The following is a 12,957-nucleotide window of genomic DNA, read 5'->3' on the forward strand; positions in this document are numbered from 1 at the left end:
ACCGACATGCACATATTGTAAAGATTAGGTACAAAAAAAATTCTGTAGAGAAAGTAAAGTTTTCTGTTGTTTTGATGGGAAAGTTAAACTCTCTATGTCTGATCCGCCAACCAAACTATACAATTTATTTACTTCTAAAGAACCTACATGTATGGAATTCAAAAAAAAACTCAGAGGATATAATAATCATTTTGCATTCACTTTTTTTGAGGTAAAGTATGACAAAGAACTGTATAAATCATGCAGAGGTATCTATACATTTAGGATTCAAGGTCAAGTATATCATTATGTAAATCCACTTATACCAGAAAATAATATGCCTTCTTATATGCAATTATATTTTTATGATACAAGTAACGAAGTTGAGAATAGTATGAAAATTTCGGAGAATTTTGTTCAATCTATTTTGATTAGTTTAATTAAAATCCTTAAAATAAATCCGAATAGTAGATTCTTTAGATCTTTAAGTTATATGACAAATTTGCACAAACGTTGAATACAAATAAGATGTACATGAGACTTGATCAAAGAGTTTTCAATACTCCTACAGCGTCTCAAGTTACTGTTGTAAGGCTCGAAGACGACAAAAATGCAAATATTCATATTCAAGACATTACTATTTACAGTCATTCTGGTGATTTACATAAGGTTCATTACTACTATGGTTGTTATGATTCTTTACAATATCATTTGCTTTTCCCATATGGAGAATATGGTTGGTATGAAAGTATTAAGAGATACAACAACAAATACTTCCAGTTTCAACACCTATCAGACTTAGATAGTTTTCCTAACATGGTAACTTTTGCATCTGAAATTATTGAAAAAGAGGGTGAAGGTCTATGTATGTATTTTCTTTATAATTCTACTTTCTACCATGTAAATTAATAAATGAATATATAATATTGCCCTTTTCCATCATGCAGTATTTAATAGAACGAAGAAACGGTCTCAGTTCTCTTGCCGAGAATACTATTCATACAAATTCCATATTAGGACATCTGGTAAGCCTTTGTTGCTTCACACTAGTAGATTATTTTAACAGTTTGTTGTGGATATATATGTTAAGATTGAAACTGCTATATTAGACTATTTTTGCAATAACCAAAAACCAATTCGTGCTGAACTATATCAAGGTATTGTAGATAGTGTTGAAAATGGAGAAACGAGAGGGTACAAAATTGGAAGAAAATCCATCCTACCACAATCCTTTACATTTGAGCGTAGACTTGCTAAGAAGATACATGGATGCGATGTCTATTGTACAGTGTTATGGAAAACCAAACATCTTTTTGACTATAATGATGAAGTTCAAAATTGATCATATCTAATTGCAAGTATATTTTGAGCAAAATTAAAAGAGTTAAAAAATGATTTATACAAGAAAAACATCTCAGACGCTATTGTTGCACATTATATATGATTGAATTTCAAAAACGAGGACTCTCTCATACACATCGATTATTGATTTTCAAATCTGGCCATAAAATTTGTTGTGCTGAATAGATCGATACAATAGTACGTTCTTAAGTTCCTGACAAAAATATATACGCCTATTTTCATTCTATTATTGTTAAACATAATATACATGGTTCTTGTGAAAACCTTAATCCTAAAATTGTATGCATGGAGGCAAATAAATGTTGGCAAAATAAATACCATAGGGATTATTGTAACATGACTACATTTGGTGATAACTTATTTCCGTTATATAAGCGTAGCAATAATGGCATCTCTATTAAAGTTAGAGGTCAAATGTTAGATAATCACTGGGTTGTACCATATAATCCTGATTTAAGTGCAAAATCATATTAATGTTAAAGTACGTTCTTCTATTAAAACTGTAAAATATTTATACAAATATATATACAAAGGACACGATCGTATTAATTTCACAATTAGCACAAATGAAGCAGAAAAAGAAATTGATAAAATTTCTGCTTATCAATCTGCTAGATGGATATCTCCACCTGAAACTATGTGGAGAATTTTTCTTTCCATTTGACAGAAATTTGTCCTATTTATTTATTACAGTTTCATTTTGAAAATCACCAACAAGTGACATACAATAGTTATGATAATTTATCTATTATCATTGAAAATGAAAATACGAAGAGAACAATGCTTATACATCTACCATTGATTGAGAACATGAGGGCTACGTTGAATCCCACATTTTGTCCACATTTTGTGATTATTTACTTAGGACTGGAGATGGAACGGAAGAAAAACATACGTGTAACTACACTAAGCTTCTAGAGAGTATCTCTCTACCATATGAGGATGAAATTCAATCTCTAAAAAAATTGATAAATCATGTTTTTTTCAAACATATGCTGATAATTTACATGTGATGGCAAATCGAGTTATTCTTACGCCTACAAATGAATGTGTTGATCATATTAATAAAATTTTACTCGAACAAATCCCATGTCAGATTTTCACATATTTTGCTTCGACGAAACAATTGAAAAATCACAGAGCTTGCAGAAAGATTTTTGAATAGTTTAACCCCGAATGGTATTCCACCTCATGAATTGATTCTTAAGGTAAATTGTACTATAATTTATTAAGAAATATTAATCCTTCTAAAGGCTTATGTAATGAGACACATCTTACTTGTCAAAAATTTAAGAAGAATATAATTCTTGCTGAAATCACAACTGATGAATATTGTGGAAAATATGTTTCCTTACCGAGAATTCCTTTTATAACTCTTAAGACAGATCGAAACTCAACTCTATTTAAAAGAACTCAATTTCCAATTAGAATGTGCTTTGTAATGACAATAAACAAATAATAGGGCCAAAAACTTGATTTTGTTGGTTTGTATTTTCCAGAACACGTTTTTTGTCATGATTAACTTTATGTAGCAATATCAAGAGTTAGAACAAGTACCAATACAAAAGTTTTAGTGAAACCATCAACTAATGAAAACATACACAGTACATGTACTAAGAATGTTGTCTACAAGGAAATCCTTTCTTTCATACATCCGTAGAGCTATAACTTGACTTCCTTGTCCATTATTGAAAAACTTCATGAATTTATGCAATCAAAGTCAACGATGAAGCTATCAAATTTGCATGGAATAACTTACAAATTATTAGGAAAAAAAATGAAAGTGCTACCTGAGAAACTTATGAGGTCAGTGAATTATTGTTTTACAAATAGCTTTCTCTTAATCTAATATTTTATGTATTATTTAATCTCAAATTTTCACTGTACATAATTCTAATGTTCGCATATTTCTTTTATATAAGTAGTTTGGGATCTTTTTACTTCATATCTTGTTCAAAAAGTGTAGTTCTCAAACATATTATAATTCTTATGAGTTTATTCCTTAGAGAAGAAATTCTTTTTCGAATCTTGTAGTTACTGACATTTCGTATAGTATGTATAGTAACTAAAAAATTGTTTATACTTTTATCCTTAAATATTCTTGTTCTTATATTATTATTTTTTGCAAGTTTACTTTCCTATTCATAATTAGCTTATTCATTTTCCAAATTCTAATTATTCATCTTCACAATTAGTTTTTGAATTTCACAAAAAATATTTCACAAGCACTTCAATGGCATCTCTGTGGATGAAATGTTTGCTTCTCGAGTGACACATATTCTTACTTGTATTCATTTCCACAAAGCAAATCTTATTCAAATGCGTTTTACAATTTTTTATCCAACCTTTTAAATAGTAATATTATTATTCTCTTCTGCCTTAAATTTTGTCAAGCCATTCTAATTTCATTCATCATAATACTATGACTCAAAATTCTAAATGTCTTTTCTTTCATGATTTATAGTTTTTCCAAACAAAATTCTTCAAAGATCAATGACCAATTCATCACTTGAAAGAAAGAGAGTTGAAGATAGTTGGTCGAACATTGAAATGAATAGTTCCAAGGTACAATTTACCATATTAAGTAACATCAAGAGAATATGATGAGAATATTTACCCCAACCAAACAAAAGAATATTATAAATATTTCCTCAAGTTTTATTACTAATTCCATTTCTTTTATTTTATTATCCCTGCAAACTGGGATAAACACATTTTGTCCTTCTTTTACCTCATTTTTGTTGCTTCTTTATAGTCTTTTCTCGTATCTTTTTTCTTCCAATGAAAAGATTTAAAAATCCTTTAATCCATCTGATATTTAACTTACCATATTCGATCAATTCGTTTCCAATTTATTTTTATCATAGATGGCCTCGATTATTGCAAATATGGGTGGAGCAAGTATTCCTCTCCATCTGGACAATCATCCACATTTTTGGTGAGTTTCTATTTGTTGTTAGTAATGTTATAATTTCTAAAGTAATTGTGAATTTACGAATTGTTTTGTCCTTTTGATCAATACTAAAATCTTCAATTTTTAATTTATTTTTAAGTTCTTTCAAAATACAGGAATTTGGAAACATTTTATCTGATGACTTCTACAGTTTGACATTTCTTTTCAACAATTTGATTCAATTTTATCTAAGAGCCAATCTTGAATTGGGAAGAAATTTTTGAAAATGTTGTTGACGAAGTTTGTTTTCCAACCATGTGTGAAATAATTTCTCTAATTTAGTTTGGTAAGACCTCCAAGTATTCTCATGTGATGTAGTGGATATGAAAGGTAGTTTTGCTAAAGATCTTTGTCTTCCTTAGTTCATTGTGGGGATTTTTATGCTAGAGTTACTTATTATTATTATTATTATTATTATTATTATTATTATTATTATTTACAACTGCACAAGACAAAATGTACTTCACGATAATCCAACACATTTAACTCGCTAATATTACCTTCAAGATGACCAAACCCATGCATTGCATAGGCAAAGACTAGTGTTTAAAGAAAAAAATCACATGTTATCAAATTAATTTTGATATACGTGACAGATGATTATGCTTATGAAAATTATTACATTAACTAAACTTTGAAAGAATTAAACTTTCTTGCGGATAACTTGTTATGAAAAGAGAGAAAAGAAAAGAAAATAAAGATAAGTCAATAGACTTTTATGTTTTATTAATAACCAAAGCCCTGTATTTATAGAACAGAATTAGGCATATAACGATAATAATTTCTAGGGCTGTAAGGTTACTATTGTTATTTACTTGTAAACCCTAATAAACTTTCCATTTACAACACTAAAAAGTATTTTGATTAATTATTAATAGAGAAAATAGTCATGTCATCATTTTCAGCATACAAATTATACTCTTGTATGGTGGTGAATTTAAAGTTGACAATTAATATTAATCAGACATTTTATAGAACTCACAACTTTTTAATCAAACATTCATCAATTTTTATCAAAAGTTATTAAAATTTTGATTTTAATCCCTAACAACAAGGGCTGGAGCTTGTTTTAGAGAGGTTTTCCTTTTTTTTTTTTTGTATGAGAATGGGTATTTAAAATATAGAAGATAATTGTGGATCTCAAAGAACGTGTATTTGAAAATGATTTTGGGGAGAATTAATTTTAAAAAACCTCTTTAAAACAAGTCTCAATTATTTGGTAACTTTCGAAAAATGGAGACGACTTACTTAAACTCAAATAAACATGAAAGTTTGATGATGACTTTCAGAGAAGAAAGTTTGATCATTAAAACTAAACAACAATATTAGTTCGATAACTAATGGAGTTTTCAAATTTCAAGTCAGCTTGTTTTCAGTAAATTAACTAAAACCTTTGTTCTTTCAGCAGATTCATGGTCCATTTGGTTTCACCACCTTCGATTTCTAACGCTCCTATTGCCTTGAGATAATTATTAACATTAATAAATACTCCCATACTTGTCCTCCTAAGTTTGTATTTTCTTTTATTTTCATCAATAATGAATACTTCGTTCTTGTGGAAAAGACTGAACGGTGGGCAAATAATGTCCCGACCTATAACTTAAAAGGGAAAATTGCAGTCAATGTATCAAACCTTTCGTTTGTTAGCAAATTTGACCTAAACTTTTCGTTTGTGCCATCGAAGATATTAAACCTTTAAAAAAATTGTACATGGGATCCAAATGGATGGAAATCGTTAATTTGATTGTTAATTGACCAAAGAATTTACATTGATCATAATTCTGACTAATTTCAAAAGGATGAAACGGTAATTTTACATTTTTTCAATAGAGGACATAATTATAATATATTAATAATTAAATCATAAAAAATTCAAAACATAAACCATCCAACACCATCCCCTTGTTCCTCAACTACCACTAGAAGCAGCGATCGACACCACAGCCACCTACCCATTATCGGCACTACTGCCCACACAGCCTTCGCCGCGCCACCACCGTACAATAAAACAGCATATCTAATAGGAATCAAATGGGATGATAAGAAAACTCCCAGTTTCGTGGCTACAATTAAAACTTCGAAGTGGTCCACCATTCACAGAACATGGTCTGAGGTGCCTGGCTTTTGCAAAAACAGCCGCCAGCCTTTTGAATTTCACAGGAATTCCCATCTTTGTCCATGTCTTTTATCGTTAAACTTTAATGGTTGCTTTATCCAATTATCCAACCCAACTATCAAACCCTACTGTTCATATGGCAAAACAAGCTTTATTTGAGGCTCTATCCCTCAAAAAATCCAACAATAATTTGCTCAATTCAGAGCCTTTCCCAATTTAGTAAGTGTTCGAGTATGCGAAGGAATTACACCCTCATAAGAATCAAATAAATGGTGTGTTTACAGATTTTTTTAACCAATTTTTCAACATTATTAAGAGTTTTAGATATTTCTAGGAATTTAATTTTCAGTTATTTGCATGATAATCTTGGAAATTTGTTGAATTAGAGGAATTTATAGTGGCGAATAATTCAATAACAAGTGAAATTCCCGTAAGTAGTGAAGAAATGCAAGTTTTATAGTGTTTAATCTCGGAAATAATTAAGAGTGTGGATTGTCTCTGGTGGTGGTGGTCATCGCGGTGGTGCCGACATTGGGTGGCATTTCTCTGGTGGTAGTTGTCGTCGTCATCGGTGATGTCGGAGTTGGGTGATGGTAGCAATGACTAATTTTCAAGGGTTAGAGTGGGAAAGTGCGTGGGGGGTGGTGGTGAACGAGACAACCCTTTTTTTTTTAAATTTCTTTTCCTTCTTTTTTTTCACATTTTAATTGTTTAGGTGGAAATATTATTAAGTTATCAATTTGCCCTTTGTAAATATGATGAAAATTATTTTTTGGAGTCAACTAATAGTCAAATTAACAGTTTCCATCCATTTCATCTCCGCGTGCAAATTGTTTAAAGAGTTGATGCCTCCAATGGCAGGATTAGGTCAAGTCTGTTAATAAATGAAAGGTTTGATGTCTTGACTGCGATTTTCCCTAACTTAAATGCATAGTCTAATTAAGAAGGCTTCTTCATTATTTAATGAGGACAAACATATACTACAATTGCTCGAATATAAATTTAACTAAAAAGTCGAGAGCCTGAGTAACAGAAGAATACATAAACACAAACATAGAAAACAAAAGTAAACTTGACTTAGTCGATACCTAAGGGCTTGTTTTGTAGATAGGACAATAGAAAACTTCAAAATCTTGACTATTGATTTTTTAGCTCTCTTGAATGTTGTGTGGCAGACATGTCCATTTGAAATTTGGATTAGCAATGCTCAAAAGACAAGGTTAAGTTGTAATATTTCTGATTCAATACAATTCATCCATGTAATACTATCTTCATAATGTTTACATATCCATCAAATGGTCAAGGTAAATCACAACATATGCATCACACTATGAACCTTCAATAAGGGCAGGAGCATGAACAGACAAAATTGTTCTGCTCCTTACCAGCTAAAAACCATATAAATCAACTAAGAAGTCGGTGTGTGCTTGGCCATTTTTACCAAATTTTGCTACCAAACTCATTTTCTACGGTATTTGACTGGTGACTGCCGTGCACATGCAAAACAGTGTCAGAAATGGACAGAGACAATATCATCCGTTGAGATTTGAAGACTAATTTGCCCTCAATGAAATAATAAAATTCCAAGTGAAGGGCAGGAAATGAAAAGAATTAAATTCTGACTGAAAGATAGAAATGGAAAGACACAAATTCCTAATTTCAAACAGAAACCTGAAACGATTTCGGCCTCAGCTTTTGTTAGGGTGGCTGTCTCATCTTCTGACACGGGGTCCACAATTGTTGACAAAAGATTGAAAAAAATGGGAAAAAAATTGGGGCCAAACAGGCTCTAAGCTTCAAAGCCATTCTAGCCCGAGCTGATTTGTTTGAATACAGTTACAAAATCCATAAGAAAAACAAGCCGTAGCATTGATCCGACTTATAATATTATTTATAGTTAAACTGTCTGCATGAATTCGGGCAATTTCTTGCTGCAGAACATTATTTGGTACTTTCTGCATGAAAGGAAAGGCACGGTATGTGAAGGCACTTTCATTTGTATCATACGTAATTAAAATATGCACATTTTCTTAAAACGTACCTGACCAATCTTCTGGCAGCGATGCTGAGCTTGAACAGTGCTTGCAATTGCTGTATTCAGATTGTATTTGAGGATCACTCTTCACTTCCTGCATAAGCATCTTCAGTTGTTTAGATCATTTTGGAATTAATTCATGAGGTCTTGAAAATTATGACCTTAACAAAAATTCAATCAAATAGTATCAAAGTAATGTTCTTTGGTAAGAAATTGCTTTCAAATATGGAGCAAGTCAAATTTTACTTCACATGGTTAGTACAACACATGAATAGGGTGCAACATATTATGGTCCACATAGGTTAGATAGGGTGCCCATGAGACTTCAAGATAGAACCTTTATATATGCAACATAGAATGTTTTAAAGACAATGAGGAGGGCCAAAGTATATTTCTTAAATGTAATGAAAATTCTCTATTTTAATTGCAGTAGTAAGTTTGGGAACATTTGGAATTACATATGAACCAGATGATATAATTTTCCCGATGCATAAGGAAACTTGCAACTGTAATAGCTAAAGACAGTTTAATTATTAGATTTTCTCTCTGACTGACCTGCGCCAAAGAAGCATGGTTGTGGCTGGGGGAGGGACTTGCACTGCCACCCACAAAGAAATGGTTCATATTTTCTTCTGCTAAATCTCTCAATCTATCAAGCTCAGGCAAAACAACCTTGCCTAAGTCCGGGCGGTCTTTCCTTCTTAGTTCTGCACATTGGATTGCTAGATTTGCAAAGTTCATGGCTTCTTCAACAGGCCAATTCGGCACACAAGGGTCCAGCATCTCTTTAAATGTCCCCCTTTCAATTGATCGGGCAACAAGGTGACTCAAGCCCATTGCTGGTTTGGCTGTTAATAGTTGTAGAAGCACAATTCCAAAGGAATAAATATCAGATTTAACCCCAAGCATTCCTGTTTGCTGATATTCAGGGTCAATGTAGCAGAATGTTCCAGCTGTTGATGTCATTCGGTATTGTGTTACATCCTCTGCTACAGAAGGAGGGACGAGTCTAGCCAATCCAACATCACTGATTTTGCTTACAAAGTTATTGTCAAGAAGAATGTTTCCTGGTTTGAGATCACGGTGAACCAGTGGCTCTGGCTTGGTTTGGTGAAGAAAGTGTAGGCCTGTGGCAATCTCTGCAGCGATACGGAATCGAAGTTGCCATGAGAGTGGCCGCGTGTTTCCTTTCCGGAAGAGACGGTCTTCCAAGCTACCATTAGCCATGTATTCATATACTAGACAACCATATTCTGGGCAAGCTCCAAGCAGTAAAACCATGTTGGGGTGTCTCATGCAACTCAGAACTTCAACCTGCATAAGGTATGTGCATAATTGTTGATTAAGTAAAATTTTATTCTTCAAGATACACTTTCTTGGATATGACGCAGTAAGTGTGATGCAAAATATGAAATCAGAAGCGCCTTATTTTATTACGAAAGAAATGCTATTTAGCAGTTAGTACTTTCTTTCACTCTCACCTCTAGGTGAAACTGTGACCTTCCTTGAGCAGCATCTGGGCGCAATACCTTAACTGCAACTAGTGTATGATCAAGACGACACTTAAAAACAGGACCATACCCTCCTTCTCCAATCTTTCGAGATTCATTAAAATATTCTGTTGCCTCTTCAATTTCATCAATAGTATATCTTCTGTATCTTAATGAAATTAATGGACTTGACGTGTCTTGATCCTCGCCTGATTCTTCAATGGCTTTCATTTCAGACTTCATTCTTTTTTGTGATTCTATTTCTTCAATTCTCTGAGCTGCTTCATTATTCTCTATGGTTGCCTTGGAGTTACCTTGCTCTTGTTGAGAAGTCTTTTTCTTTGCTTCCTCTGAAAATCGAGCCTCTTCTAATCTTTGTTCTTCTTCCATCCTCCATCGTTGGAGCTCCACTGCCTGTACCACATATAAGTTAGCAATCATACAGGATGGTGAAAATTTATAAGGAATATCTATTCTAACCTACCTTTTCTTTTGCTGTTAGAGCTTCTTTACAGGCAGTGCTATACATTTCCATTGTTCTCTGCAACTCTAGCTTTAGCCTTCTCATTTCAGCTTCAACATCATCCTGTAGAAGCAATCATCAGAATCTAATCAACATGTTCATCCAGTGATTTTATCATGAGGATGATATTACAAATGATTACAAACAAGTAATTTCATATTTTTAAGATGTATAAATATTTAAGATCCTGTCGTCAAGATGTTGTCCTTACATTTTCAAGTGAAGATGATGAGAAGTCAGTAAAAGAACTGAATGCGCTCCATTTGGCCACTGAGGGCATTGAGCCATTACTACTTTCTGAGCTGGTTGACAATCGTGAGGTTCTACCCGAATCCATGCCATCGAGGATCATACGATCCGTGCTTGGCCTATCAGAACTTATGAATGATATATCTGATTCAGATTCTGAGAGATCGCCGAACAACTTTCCATTGAAACCTTTTGGTGGCCTTGAAAATGGAGACCTGTATCTTAAAACATTACGGACAAATCTTGGCTTCTATATTTATTTTCTGAAAAAGGATGTTTTTCATATAGATTGGCAAATTTGACCCAAGGAGTTGGGGAACAGAGAGGGAAACAATAATACTTTTACTGGAGAGACTTACTTGAGTAAATCGTGTTCATCAAGAAGCATCAACTTTCGAGGTGTCCTTCCTGTAACTGCTCAACATTTTTGTTTGTATTACATAAACAAGATAAATTGGAACAGATGGAAAAAAATAATACAAATGGAAAGAAGGACAAACCTTTGAGACTGGGAGTATGCCTGGGAGTGGGACCTGCATCAGTGGAAAAATTATTACCACCATTAGGATGGTCCTGCATTTGGTGTATTTGGATATGAAGAGGGGAAGTGAATGGTGCTGGACGAGAAGCATTCCGCACAGCGGAGATCTTTGATTTCGAGATAACATAAACAGTGCAGAAGTCCGGCGCTACTTTGCATACACAGGTCGGTATGTCTACCGTCTTCAATCTCCTGTCGCAAACAGTATGTGGGAAATTTCTTGAGATTAAATTGGAAAAAAATTAAAGAGGATTTGGGTGATACAATTATGTTTTCAAAGCTCTAATTAAATCTAGTTTCTCTGTTAAACTGTTCAATGTATGTTCAATTCATTGTCTGCTTCATCTTGGTAATGGAATAAATTTATCTATATCATCACAGGCAGCACGAATAATTGAAGCTGAAATTGTTGAAGACAATAAAATAAATGTCCCTCACATCACCTACAGTTTAAGCTTTTAATGGTGATTAAATATTGTATCGGAGAACACAACTCACATGAGTTTTTAAGGCTCATATCAACCATTTATGAAAATCATGTGCATGTTGGGTGATGGAAAGTATAAATTTGACTTCTAGATGAGGTACTTCAACGGAAATAAAGGAAATTATAGTAACCTGATAAAACCATGACGAGATGCACCAAGAACCAAGTTCTCAATTGCAGCATGGGCAGCATAATCTGTTAGTGCTTTTGCTATGTCTGTATCCTCCAGTACCACATCAAAGCATTGTATCTGTTAACATGGATTTGCATGCAGTTAATCACAATAAAAACAGACAAGGTTTTGAGTACACTATTCAGATACTTATGTTGTTTAAACTCAAAAGCTTGTCTGGCGACAATTCAAATTGACAATATAAACACCCGAATTATTTTAGCTTACATCTTTGCGAGTACAAAAGCAATGGAAGGTAACGAATAGCTCTTTAGTAAGTCTTTCAAGTGTTTGCTGGCGCACACCTGCAGCTGCATACAGATCGTGAATGGAAAAATTGTTCGCAAATGTCCCTTGGACAAAAACAAGGAATTGAAATAAGTGTGTTGTCGCAGCTCTAGAGCTATCAGAATATCATTTCGTTATAGATTTAATATCGATAGATATTTCTGTAAAATACATGCCAAGCATACAATTAATATACATTCCTCATTCTTATAAAAATAATGGCTAGCCACAGGGTAAATATGCCGCTGCTAAGCTGCTTCGACTTATCTCAACACCATTTGTGGGTTCTGCATTGTTGATGAGATTCTTTAGGAACCGTCTGCCTTGCATATAAAAGCAGGCAATATGCATGTAATTATGATAATTTTTATCTACTGCAGTTATTCTCAATCAATCCAGTTCTACTTCACCATCATCGTAGCATTTCATTCTATGTCAAGCTATGGACTCGTTTGACATGACTTTTGCTTTTGCTTTTACCTTTACTTTCTATAGAAGAACTTCTGGAGAAAAGTTACCTTAGTTTTTATTTGGAAATTAATTATCAAAATAGTTTCCTATTTCAAAAAGTGATTTTAAAGAAAGTTACATTAGACCAGCTTTCTCTAAAAATTTTTCAAACTAGAAAAAGCACATTTATAAAATTAGCCAAATGATCAAAAGTCATGTCAAATGGACACTATGCCTAGTTGCATGCTGAATGAATGCATGCTTTTGGAAGCTATGCCTCCTACCTGACCAACATTTCCTATATCTCTGCTT

The 12,957-nt window shown here is 33.0% G+C and overlaps 1 protein-coding gene across 1 annotated transcript; it reads right to left on the reverse strand.

The window, feature by feature from the left end:
- Positions 1-8,423: 8,423 nt before the first annotated feature.
- LOC111380411 (U-box domain-containing protein 35-like) lies at positions 8,424-12,393 on the reverse strand. Its single transcript, XM_023003970.1, has 9 exons — positions 12,381-12,393; positions 12,136-12,260; positions 11,867-11,985; positions 11,208-11,440; positions 11,067-11,121; positions 10,670-10,922; positions 10,420-10,521; positions 9,927-10,349; positions 8,424-9,759 (listed from the first exon to the last, which is right to left on the reverse strand). Exons 1-9 carry the CDS (start codon positions 12,391-12,393, stop codon positions 8,866-8,868), a joined length of 2,217 nt encoding a protein of 738 aa, XP_022859738.1. The 3' UTR covers positions 8,424-8,865.
- Between the last annotated feature and the right edge of the window lie 564 nt (positions 12,394-12,957).

This window comes from Olea europaea, unplaced genomic scaffold, assembly GCF_002742605.1.
Source record: "Olea europaea var. sylvestris unplaced genomic scaffold, O_europaea_v1 scaffold2138, whole genome shotgun sequence".
Classification (NCBI taxonomy): Eukaryota; Viridiplantae; Streptophyta; class Magnoliopsida; order Lamiales; family Oleaceae; genus Olea; species Olea europaea.